Source organism: Pristis pectinata, chromosome 15 (genome assembly GCF_009764475.1).
Source record: "Pristis pectinata isolate sPriPec2 chromosome 15, sPriPec2.1.pri, whole genome shotgun sequence".
NCBI lineage: Eukaryota > Metazoa > Chordata > Chondrichthyes > Rhinopristiformes > Pristidae > Pristis > Pristis pectinata.
The window spans coordinates 45,300,536-45,313,235 of record NC_067419.1 but is presented as its reverse complement, the minus strand read 5'-3'; the positions used below and the strand labels follow the sequence as shown (position 1 = coordinate 45,313,235).

General features: G+C 47.5%; 1 protein-coding gene across 5 annotated transcripts in view; it reads left to right on the top strand.

Annotated features, from left to right (window-relative positions):
• csrp2 (cysteine and glycine-rich protein 2) overlaps positions 1-12,700 on the top strand; it is a 30,468-nt gene that overhangs the window by 3,714 nt on the left and 14,054 nt on the right. For 2 of the 5 annotated variants that reach the window (XM_052029915.1, XM_052029911.1), the window contains exon 2: positions 6,113-6,323. In XM_052029915.1, coding sequence (XP_051885875.1) covers positions 6,212-6,323 — 112 coding nt within the window. In that variant the 5' untranslated portion in view covers positions 6,113-6,211. Of the gene's footprint in view, positions 1-5,418; positions 5,515-5,755; positions 5,882-6,095; positions 6,324-12,700 lie in introns of those variants that run through there. The other 3 variants (XM_052029914.1, XM_052029912.1, XM_052029913.1) reach the window with 3 other exon arrangements.

Genomic DNA, 12,700 nt, shown 5'->3' with positions numbered 1-12,700 from the left:
TGACCTGCTATTTCCAGCATTTTCTGCTTTCATCTTGTGAGATCTTGCTGTGCACCAGCTGACTATCCCATTTCCTACATTGCACCAGTAACCACACTTCCATAGTACTACTTTGCCTTTCAAAGTCAAAGTCGAGTTTATTGTCATCCGCACAAGTCCATGTGTGCACAGGTGCAATGAAAAACTTACTTACAGCAGCATCACAGGCACAGAGCATCAGATAAGCAGCATTCACAAGATAAACATCAATTAAACATAAATTATACACAATTTTTTTTACAAGAAAGAACAGAATTAGAACAAAAAAAGTCCATTTAGTGCAAAGTGGTCATAATGTTGCTATCCTGAGGTAGTGATTAGGGTTGTGCAGGTTGGTTCAAGAACCGAATGGTTGAAGGGAGGTAGCTGTTCTTGAACCTGGTGGTGTGGGACTTCAGGCTTCTGTACCTCCTGCCCGATGGTAGCTGTGAGAAGATGGCACGGCCCGGATGGTGGGGATCTTTGAGGATGGATGTTGCCTTCTCGAGGCAGCGGCTCCTGTAGATACTACCGATGGTGGGGAGGGATGTGCCTGTGATGATTTGGGCTGAGTCCACTACTCTCTGCAGCTTTTTATGTTCCTGCGCATTGAAATTGCCGTCCCAGACCGTGATGCAACCAGTCGGGATACTTTCAACAGTACATCTGTAGAAGTCTGTTTGAGTGTTCAGTGACAAGCCAAACCTCTTTAACCTCTTGAGAAAGTAAAGACACTGGCGCGCCTTCCTTGTGGTTGCATCTATGTGCTGGGTCCAGGACAGGTCATCTGATATGTTAATGCTCAGGAATTTAAAGCTGCTGACCCTCCCCACCGCCGATCCCCCAATGTAGACTGATGCACGTTTGCCCTCCTTCCCCTTCCTGAAGTCAACAATCAGCTCTTCAGTTTTTTACCCCCGAGATCATTGACATCCTTCTTTCTATAATTTTTTTTAAAAAGTGATTTAAAATCCAGATGGGTTAGTACAAGAATTGTCTGATAATATAATCTGAGTCCCAAAGGACTTTCCCCTGCCAACTAAATCATCAAATGTGTTAAAATAATTTGGGAACAAAACGATGGCCAGGTACATTACAAAAAAGTCCTATTCACTAATCTTCATTGAAACATTTGCTATTGTTGCAGGCTTTTCCTGGGCTCAAGTACCTCACTTGTTTGAAACCTTAATTCTGGTGTCTTCTGGTCATTAGTGAGGGATGCCGTGAGATGTAATGGGAGCTGCTCATGTCTAGACATTCCAAATCCATTTCCCATTGGGATACCACTGACAGCAAGAGATCTTTCAAAAGAGTAGATGTGGCAAAGTTGTTTCCCATGTTAGGGGAGTCTAGTACAAGAGGGCACGACTTCAGGATTGAAGGGCACCCATTCAGAACAGAGATGCGGAGAAATTTCTTTAGCCAGAGAGTGGTGAATCTGTGGAGTTTGTTGCCACGGGCGGCTGTGGAGGCAAAGTCACTGGGTGTATTTAAGGCAGAGATTGATAGGTATCTGAGTAGCCAGGGCATCAAAGGTTATGGTGAGAAGGCAGGGGAGTGGGGCTCAATGGGAGAATGGATCAGCTCATGATAGAATGGCGGAGCAGACTCGATGGGCCGAATGGCCGACTTCTGCTCCTTTGTCTTATGGTCTAAAACATTGATGGGCTGTTAATGCAGCCCATCTCGTCCGTTGTGATCAGCACCCACTGACCCATTGCCCCCACCTGGCTTCCGCAGACCAGCGCTCCCATCCTCTCTTCTACCCCCCCCCACCGCCCCCCACCCCGGCCCCCGATCCCCTGGTTTCTTTTTGACACCCAATACTGAAAATCCTGCATAGAGTGGACGTGGAGAGGCTGTTTCCATCAGTAGGAGAGTCTAGGTTCCAAGGGCACAGCCTCTGAATTTCTTCAGCCAGGGGGTGGTGAATCTGTGGATTTCATTGCCACACAGGACTGTGGAGGCCAAGTCATTGGGTGTGTTTAATGCAGAGACTGCAGGTTATTGATTGGTGAGGGGGTTAAGGGTTGCAGGGAGAAGGTGGGAGGATGGGCTCAGAAAGAAAATGAGCCATGATTGAATGGCAGAGCAGACTCAATGGGCTGAATGGCCTAATTCTGCTTCTATACCCTATGGTCTTTCACATGAACTCTCTGCTTGGCTTCTCTCATTCCCCCCCCCCACCGTCTTTTTCTCACCCCCTACACTCCCCCTCCGCATCCCCCTCTCCCTCTCTCTCCCCCACTCCCTACACCCCCTTGGTCTCTCTTCTCCTGCATCTCCCTATTCTCTGGTCTCTACAGCCGCACGCCCACTCCCCACTGACCGTCTGCTCTCCAACCCCCAACCCCTCACTCCCCTCCAACCCCTCACTCCCCTCCAACCCCTCACCCCCTCCAACCCCTCAACCCCCTCCAACCCCTCACTCCCTCCAACCCCTCACCCCCTGTGTTCTATCCCCAGTTGCTCTCAGCCTTGTCCCCTCCCTCCTTGCCTCCTGCATTGCCCTTCCCCACTACCCAGCTCACAACCTCCTCCGCCGCCCCCCCCCACTAGCCGGCTCACTTCCCCACCACTCTTCAGCTTCCTTTCCCACCCCCGCCCCCTTCCCTTCCTCCCCAGCTGTCAGCCAGCTGTTGCACTGGTGTTGCGGATTTACCATGCACACCTTACTTCAGGAAAGGTTGGAGATACTGGGCTTCCCCCTCAGTTAGGCAGACTCCTGCGGGGTGGGGAGAGTCGTTGGGACAGTGGTCCTTAATGGCGATGGAATGGTCTGTCAGGGTAGATCAAGAGGTGAAGTTGTGATCCAATTCGGGGATGGAGTTGTAAGATGGATCCTCATTAATCCAATGAAGAACTCAGGAACGACCTTTCCAAAACACGCTGATGCTGGAGGAACTCAGCGGACCAGGCAGCACCCGTGGAGGAAAGCAGGTGAGGAAGGAGGGGATAGGAGAAGAAGGGTCCTGACCCGAAACGTTGACCGCCTGCTTTTCTCCACGGATGCTGCCTGGCCTGCTGAGTTCCTCCAGCATCAGCGTGTTTTTCATCTAGATTCCAGCATCTGCAGTTTCTCCAGTGACCTAAGGTGAACGTGGTGATTGTTATCCCAGGGCTAAGGGGCAAAGTTGCATTTAAGGAGAATCCAAGATAAGCACATAGAACATCAAACCGTAATTGGTAGAGAAGGCTTATGGCATGCTTGCCTTTATTAGTCGAGGCATTGAGTTCAAGAGTACATAACTTCCTATGTTGCAGCTTTATAAAACTCTGGTTAGGCCACCTCTGGAGTACTGCATTCAGTTCTGGTCGCCCCATTACAGGAAGGATGTGGAGACTTTGGACAGTGTGCAGAAGAGGTTCACCAGGATGCTGCCTGGATTAGGGGGCATGTGCTATGAGAGGTTGGACAAACTTGGGTTGTTTTCTCTGGAGCAAGATAAGATTTCTTTATTAGTCACATGTACGTCGAAACACACAGTGAAGTACATCTTTTGTGTTCTGGGGGCAGCCCACAAGTGTGGCCACGCTTCCGGCGCCAACATAGCACGCCCACAACGTCCTAACCCGTACGTCTTTGGAATGTGGGAGGAAACCGGAGCACCCGGAGGAAACCCACGCAGACACGGGGAGAATGTACAAACTCCTTACAGACAGCGGTGGGAATTGAACCCAGGTCGCTGGCGCTGTAATAGTTTTAACAGAGACTGAGGAGAGAGCTGAAGAAGTTTATAAAATCCTGAGAGGCATAGATAGAGTAGATAGTCATAATCTTTTTCCCAGGGTCGGATTGTCTAATACTGGAGGGTATTTAATACATTTAAGGTGAGGGGGGAAAGTTCATAAGAGATATGCAGGGCAAGTTTTTTACACAGAGAGTAGTGGGTGCCTGGAATGTGCTGCCAGGGGAGCTGGTGGAGGCAGATATGATAGAGGGGCCTAAGAGGCTCTTAGGCACATGGATGTGCAGGGAATGGAGGGATATGGACCACGTGCAGGCAGAGGGGATGAGGTGTCGTTAGCTTAATTAGTTCGGCACAACATCGTGGGCCAAAGGGCCAGTGTTCTAACAGTACAACACAGGAACAGGCCCTTCGGCCCACCATGTCTGTACTGTCAATGATGCCAATCTAACTGATCCCATCTACCTGCACGTGGTCTATATCCCTCCTTTCCCTGCCTGTTCATGTGTCTCTCTAAATGCCTCTTAAATACCATTAGCGTATCTACCTCTACCACCTCCCTGGCAATGCATTCCAGGCATCCACCACTCTCTGTGTGTAAAAAAAACTTGCAAATCTCCTTTAAACTTCACCCATCTCACCTTCAACCTGTACCCTCCAGTATTTGACATTTCAAAAGTCTCTGACTATCTATCTGTGTCTCTCATAATTTTATAAACCTCTATCGGGTCTCCCCTCAGCCTCTGACGCTTCAGCATAAAAAATCTGAGTTTGTCCAACCTGTCCTTGTATCTAATTCTCTCTGATCCAGGCAACATCTTCTGCACCGTCTCCAAAGCCTCCACACCCTTCCTGTAATGGGGTGACCAGGACTGCACACAATACTCCAGAGGTGGCCTAACCAAAGTTTTATCCAGCTGCAACGTGACTTATACTTGCTTCCCTGACCAACGAAGGCAAGCATGCCCTGCGCCTTCTTTACCACTCAATCTTCATGAGGAAGAAAGGGCAAGGTTGTGTAGGTAGGGGGTGGGAATGCTGAGTAGAGATTTGGTGAGCCTGAACCTCTCTGGCTGATGGCCTTTTCCTAATCTGTTGATTAATTGTGACTTTATTTAGAACTGGAGCCTTCCGTGTCCTCTACTGTACCAACAATGTTGTCAAACCTCAAGTGTTTGTGATGGGACTTGTTAAGCTGTGATCTCCACTGTGTGTGCTGCCGAAATGGCTGGGCTGGTGATAACTGTGCTACAGCAGATTAGTGTTTATCCTGTGCAGTCTACCAGCAACTGGAAAAAGAACCAACAGGGAACAAAGGTTACGCTGGTGTTTGCTTTGCACTGTTTGGGAACAAAATGTTTCAGAGTGAATTGTGGTTTGATAAATCCATGCTCTCTCGGTACCATTTACTGCCCATGGAGATTAATCAAATTGGCAGCAATTAAAAAGCAACAGGGTTGCGTTAACCACCAGGCGAGCAAATTGATTAACTTTTGCCTGCCAGTGATCCTGCCTTGGGCCAAAGCCCCACTCTGTGTTCTGTAACCACTCACTCCACAGTGACCAATAGTTAACAGTATTCCTCACTAATCTATAACCATAGAGGATAGTCAGCCTGTATGGAAAATTACAGCACAGAAACAGCCCAACAGATCCATCCTAGTGTTCATCCCCCACACAAATTCTGGGCACATTGAAGCTTTTGGCACTCGATATCAACTTCAACAATTTAACCTGAGATTCTTTGGACTCTCGGATCCAAAGGGACAGGGTGTAAATGTCAAATAACAGAGGGGATAGCTTTAAGGTGAGAGGGGAAAGTTTAAAGGAAGTGTGCAAGGTAATTTTTTTTAACACAGAGTGGGGGCTGGGGGTGTGGTGGAACAGATACGACAGTGAAGTTTGAGGCATTTAAGATATTTATTTATTAGTCGCATGTACATCGAAACACACAGTGAAATACGTCATTTTGCATTACTGAAAATGTGCTGGGGGAGCCCGCGAGTGTTGCCACGCTTCCGGCACCAACATAGCACGCCCACAACTTCCTAACCCGTACGTCTTTGGAATGTGGGAGGAAACCGGAGCACCCGGAGGAAACCCACGCAGACACGGGGAGAACATACAAACTCCTGACAGATAGCGGCTGGAATTGAACCCGGGTCGCTGGCACTGTAATAGCATTACACTAACTGCTACACTACCGTGCCTGCCTGCGCTGCACTTTCTCTGTAACTGTAACACTTTATTCTGCATTGTTCTTTTTACTACCTTGATGTACTTGTGCATGGAATGATCTGTCTGGATGGCACGCAAAACAAAAGCTTTTCCCTGTATCTCGGTACGTGTGTTAACAACACTCCAATACCGATCCCTATAGAAATGTAGTCCCTGTCTTTTTGTAGGAGACCCGGTGGCCAATTGGACACAGCAGGATCCCGCGGCGATTGCGGTACTTGACCTGAGACGTGGGCTGTGAGCGACTGTTTCCCGGCGGGTGTGAGATGCCGAACTGGGGCGGTGGCAGTAAGTGCGGGGGCTGCCAGCAGACGGTCTACCGGGCAGAGGAGGTGCAGTGTGACGGCCGGAGTTACCACCGATGCTGCTTTCTGTGCTGTAAGTCACTCCCAGTCCTTTCTCTGATACATCTGCCGAGTCCCACTATAGAGTCATACAGCAAGGAGACAGGCCATTCGGCCCAGCTCGTCTGTGCCAACCAAGACACCCATCTAAGCTAGTCCCACTTGCCCACATTTGGCTCCTATCCCTCTAAACCTTTCCTACCCATGAACCTGTCCAAGTACCTTTTAAATGTTGTTAATGTACCTGCCTCAACCACTTCCTCTGGCAGCTCATTCCATATACTGACCACCCTCTGGGTGAAAAAGTTGCCCCTCAGGTTCCTATTAAATCTTTCCCCTCTCATCTTAAACCTATGCCCTCTCTAGATCTTGATTCCTCAACGCTGGGAAGAAGACCGAGTGCATTCACCCTGTATGTGTCCCGCCCAATTTTATACGCTCTGTACTAACTCTGTACCCACTCTTCCCCCAATTTCCCCACACCCCTCAATTGGCGGTTAAACGTAAATAGATATAGGTGTTTTGTCATAGAGTAACGCAGCATGAAACAGTCCCTTTGGCCCACCAACTCCATGCCCACATTAGGACCATGTCCTTCTATGCTTTGCCTATTTAAATGTCTATCCAAACGCCTCTTAAATATAGTGTTACGGACTCACACGACGAGTTTAGTTTTGGGGTTAATGTTCGAAGTTTAACATTTTTGAATTCTAACATACTAACATTTTTACTTTTATTTTACGTATTATCATAAGTAGTGATTAATAAAATAGTTTTTAACACTAAATCATGCTCAGTGTGTTTCTTTTGTTGCTGGTTCGTGACAATAGCGACTGTATCTGTCTCCGCCACCTCCTCTGGCAGCCAGTTCCAGATACCAACCACCCTCTTGTGTTTTTAAAAAAAAAACTTCCCCTCAGAGATCCCCTTTTAAAACTCCCTCTTCTCACCTTAAACCTATCTCCCCCTTGTTTTTGATACCCCCACCATGGGCAAAAAGATTCTGACTGTCCCATTTTATTCTCCCACATTGCCATCAGCTCCCCCCCACCCCCCCCCCCCCCGATTCCACCAGACACCTCCGCACTAGGGGCAATTTACAGTAGCCAATTAACCTAAAAGTCTGAGCATTTTTGAAATATAGGAGAAAACCAGAGTACCCGCGGGGGTTGGTGGGGGGGCGGTGGGTGGAGAAGATTCTGATAATCTACCCTAGCTGCGCCTCTTATGATCTAATGTATCTCTCACAGGTCACCCCTCAGTCTCCTTCACTCCAGGGAAAACAAGCTCAGCCTATCCAATCTCTCCCCATAACTAAAGCCCTCCAATCTGGGCAACAACCTGGTAAATCTCCTCTGCACTCTCTCCAGCACAACCACATCCTTCCTGTAGTGAGGCAACCAGAACTGCACACAGTACTCCAAGTGTGGTCTAACCAATGTTTTGTAAGGTTGTAAGACAGTGAAGAGAGAGAGAGAAGCTGTTTTCATTAGTGGATGATTCCAGGACCAGGGACACAGATTTAAAATTAAGATAAGATTTCTTTATTAGTCACAAGTACATCGAAACACACAGTGAAATGCATCTTTTTGCGTAGAGTGTTCTGGGGGCAGCCCACAAGTGTCGCCACGCTTCCGGCACCAACATAGCACGCCCACAACTTCCTAACCCGTACGTCTTTTGGAATATGGGAGGAAACCGGAGCACCCGGAGGAAACCCACGCAGACACGGAGAGAACGTACAAACTCCTTACAGACAGCGGCGGGAATTGAACCCGGGTCGCTCTTGCTGTAGTAGTGTTGCGCTAACCGCTGCACTACCGTGAAAGGTACAAGAGGATGTGGGGAGGAAACAACTTCATCCAGAGAGTGGTGATGATCTAAATTCTCTGATGATTGGAGCTTTCATAAGGGAATTAGAGAGGCACTAGAGTAATTTGTAGCGCTGTGGGAAGGGATTAATAGAACATAGAACAGTACAGCACAGGAACAGGCCCTTTGGCCCACAGTGTCTGTGTCGAACATGATGCCAAATTACACTAATCCCTTCTGCCTCCACCACCACCCCAGGCAGTGCATTCCACGCCCCAACCACTCTCTGGGTAAAAAAAAACCTTCCTCTGATATCTCCCTCCATTCTCTGCATATTCATGCGTCTGTCTAAAAGCTTCTTGAAGGCCACTATCATATCTGCTTCCAGCACCACCCCTGGCAGTGCCTTCCAGACACCCACTGCTCTGTGTGTGTGTGTGTGTGTGTGTGTGTGTGTGTGTGAGTGTGTGTGTGTGTGTAAAATTTAAAAAAAACCATAAATAAATAAATAGAGAGAAACTCACCCCATGCACCTCCTTTAAACTTTCTCCCTCTCACCTTAAAGCTATGCCTTCTAGTATTCAACAAATCTACCTTCTGGATAAAGATTCTGGCTGTCTATCTATGCCTCTCGTAATTTTATAAACTTCTATCAGGTCTCCCCTCAGCCTCTGCCGCTCCAGAGAAAACAACCCAAGTTTGTCCAACCTCTCCTTGTAGCACATGCCCTCTAATCCAGGCAGCATCCTGGTGAACCTCTTCTGCGCCCTCTCCAAAGCCTCCACATCCTTCCCATAATCGGGCGACCAGAACTGCACACAATACTCCAAGTGCGGCCTAACCAAGGTTTTATACAGCTGCATTGTGACTCTTGTTCTCTGTGCCCCTGGCGTTGAAGGCAAGCATGCCATATGCCTTCTTTACCGCTCTACCTACTTGCTCTACTAGCAGTTAGCATTGACCTAATGGGCCGAAGGGCCTCATTTAGTGCAAATAATTTTGATTTTCTGTCTGCTTATTGGCAGTCTGCGTACGAATCCATTGTCTGGACCACTTTAATGTTCTTCAGACAATGAGGTGCCCATAAAACACCACATTACCAAAGAGAGTGTGTCATTGTCTAATGAAAGTTCCAGTGTTTTGAGCTTGATCTTTGACCTGGGAAAGGTGAGTCACTGTTATCAGATCAATCTACTGCACACTTTCAACCTTTCCCATTTTTATTTCAGTTTGCAGGGAACATTGAACAACTGATCTTGTGTTTCAGATTCAGCTAACTGATTGATTGCCAATAGTTGCCAACATTTTTTTGCTTGATGGTTTTCTGTTTTATATTTTTATGCTTTGCATCATCTGCTCCTTATTGAGAAATCGTCTAGCTTTATAACAAAATGTTCTTGTCCCGAACTCTCACTGGGGGCGTCTTGAATAACTACAAGGGATTCATTCTAGCAAGCATTTATGTTCACAAGAGGATTAAACAATCTGGGATTGTGCTGGATGCAACAGAACGTGTCCTTTGTGAACTTTTTAAATGAAATTTGAGTTACAAAAGCCGTTCTGTGTTGTAGAAGCACAAAACAGAACTTGGCCTCTTTGAGCTGTCATCCACCACTTGAGGAATGTTGTTAAAAGGCAAAGTTTTCAAGCAAGTTATAGAATCATAGAACAGTACAGCCCAATACAGGCCCTTTGGCCCACAATGTTGTGCCGACCTTTAAACCTTGCCTAAGACTATCTAACCCCTTCCTACCACATATCCCTCTATTTTAAACTCCTCCATATGCTTATCTAGCAATCTCTTGAATCTAACCAGTGTACCTGCCTCCAGCACCGCCCCAGGCAGCGCATTCCATGCCCCAACCACTCTCTGGGTGAAAGACCTTCCTCTGATATCTCCCTTGAACTTCCCACCCATTACTTTAAAGCCATGCCCTCTTGTATTGAGCACTGGTGCCTTGGGAAAGAGGCGCTGGCTGTTCACTTATCTATTCCTCTTAATATTTTGTGCACCTCTATCATGTCTCCTCTCATCCTCCTTCTCTCCAAAGAGTAAAGCCCGAGCTCCCTTAGTCTCTCCTCATAATGCATACTCTCTAAACCAGGCAGCGTCCTGGTAAATCTCCTCTGCACCCTTTCCAACGCTTCCACATCCTTCCTATAATGAGGTAAACAGAACTGGACGCAGTACTCCAAGTGTGGTCTAACCAGAGTTTTGTATAGCTGCATCATTACTTCGCGGCTCTTAAACTCGATCCCACGATTTATGAAAGCTAACATCCCATAAGCTTTCTTAACTACCCTATCCACCTGTGAGGTAACTTTCAGTAATCTGTGGATATGAACCCCCAGATCCCTCTGCTCCTCCACACTGCCCAGAATCCTGCCACTTACCTTGTACTCCGCCTTGGAGTTTGTCCTTCCAAAGTGTACCACCTCACACTTCTCCGGATTGAACTCCATCTGCCACTTGTCAGCCCAGCTCTGCATCCTATCAATATCCCTCTGTAAGCTCCGACAGCCGTCCACACTATCCACCGCACCACCGATCTTTGTATCATCTGCAAACTTGCTAACCCACCCTTCCACCCCCTCATCCAAGTCATTAATATATATCACAAAAAGTAGAGGTCCGAGAAACGATCCCTGTGGGACACCACTAGTCACAGCCCTCCAATCCGAATGCACTCCCTCCACCACAACCCTCTGCTTTCTACAGGCAAGCCAATTTTGAATCCACACGGCTAAGCCTCACTGGATCCCTTGGCTTCTGACCTTCTGAAGAAGCCTATCATGCGGAACCTTATCAAACGCCTTACTAAAATCCATGTAGACCACATCTACTGCACTACCCTCATCAATCTTCCTGGTCACCTCCTCAAAGAACCCTATCAGGCTTGTGAGGCAAGATCTTCCCTTCACAAAGCCATGCTGGCTGTCCCTAATCAGTCCATGATTCTATAAATGCCCATAGATCCTATCTCTAAGAATCCTTTCCAACAGCTTACCCACCACAGTCGTAAGGCTCACTGGTCTGTAATTCCCTGGACTATCCCTACTACCTTTTTTGAACAAGGGGACAACATTCGCCACAATCCAATCCTCCAGTACCATCCCCGTGGACAACGAGGACTCAAAGGTCCTAGCCAATGGTTCAGCAATCTCCTCCCTCACCTCACAAAGCAGCCTGGGGAATGTTCCATCAGGCCCTGGGGACTTATCTGTCCTAATATTTTCTAGCAGCTCCAATACATCCTCTCTCTTGATATTTACATACTCTAGAACATTACCCTTACCTCAGTATCAAGACCCCTCTCCTTGGTGAACACTGAAGAGAAGTATTCATTGAGAACCTCACCCACTTCCACAGCTTCCAGGCACATCTTCCCACCTTTGTCTTTAATCGGACCTACCTTTACTCTAGCCATCCTTCTGCCCTTCACGTACGAGTAAAAAGCCTTGGGATTCTCCTTAGCACAGGCTGCACGAGGTTCAATGCTCAGTGTTTTAGCAGCTGGTCATCTCGATCTTGCATGTCAGAGTGTAAGGTGTGGAGGGAGTGAAAAGGAGAATTAAGTTTCACAGGCAGAGCCAGAGACCTGGGTTCAATCCCGACCTCTGGTGTTGTCTGTGTGGAATTTGCATGTTCTCCCTGTGACTGCTTATTTGTTTATTCTTGTCACGTGTACTGAGATGCAGTGAAAAACTTCTGTTTGCAGACATCCATCCAGACAGATCGTTCCATACATAATTACATCGAGGCAGTAAAACAAAACAGATTGCAGAATAAAGTGTTACAGTTACAGAGAAAGTGCAGCGCAGGCAGACAATAAGGTGCAACATCCATGACAAGGTAGACTGGGAGATCGGGAGTTCATCTTTCAGTACACGAGAAGTTTGTTCATGAGTCTGATAACAGCAGGATAGAAGCTGTCCCTGAGCCTGGTGGTATGTGCTCTCAAGCTTTAGTATCTTCTGCCCGATGGGAGGGGGGAGAAGAGAGAAAGACTGGGGTGGGAGGGGTCCTTGATTATGTTGGCTGCTTTCTGCAGGCAGTGGGAAGTGTAGAGGTTGTCAATGGAGGGGAGGCTGGTTTACATGATGGACTGGGCTGTGTCCACAACTCTCTGCAATTTCTTGCGGTCTTGGGCATCGCAGGTTTCCCCCGGATGCTCCAGTTTCCTCCCACATCCCAAAGACATGCAGGTTGGTAGGTTAATTGGCCGCTTTAAATTGCCCTTAGTGTGTAGGTGAGGGGTAGAATCTGGGTGAGTTGTGATGGGAATGTGGGGAGAATTTAAAACAAAATAGGATTAATGTCAATGGGTGGTTGATGATCTGCATCAACTCAATGGGCCGAAGGGCCTGTTTCTGTGCTGTATCTCTCTATGACTTGTAAGAATTGTATATAATTTACATGTAATTTGTTTTTCTTGTAAATGCTGCTTATCTGATGCTATGTACCTGTGATGCTGCTGCAAGTAAATTTTTCATTGCACCTGTGCACACATGTACTTCTGCATGTGGCAATAAACTCGACTTTGGCAGTAAGTGTGAAGGGTCGGGTGTAACACGTGGCTAATTCCACACAGTAACGGC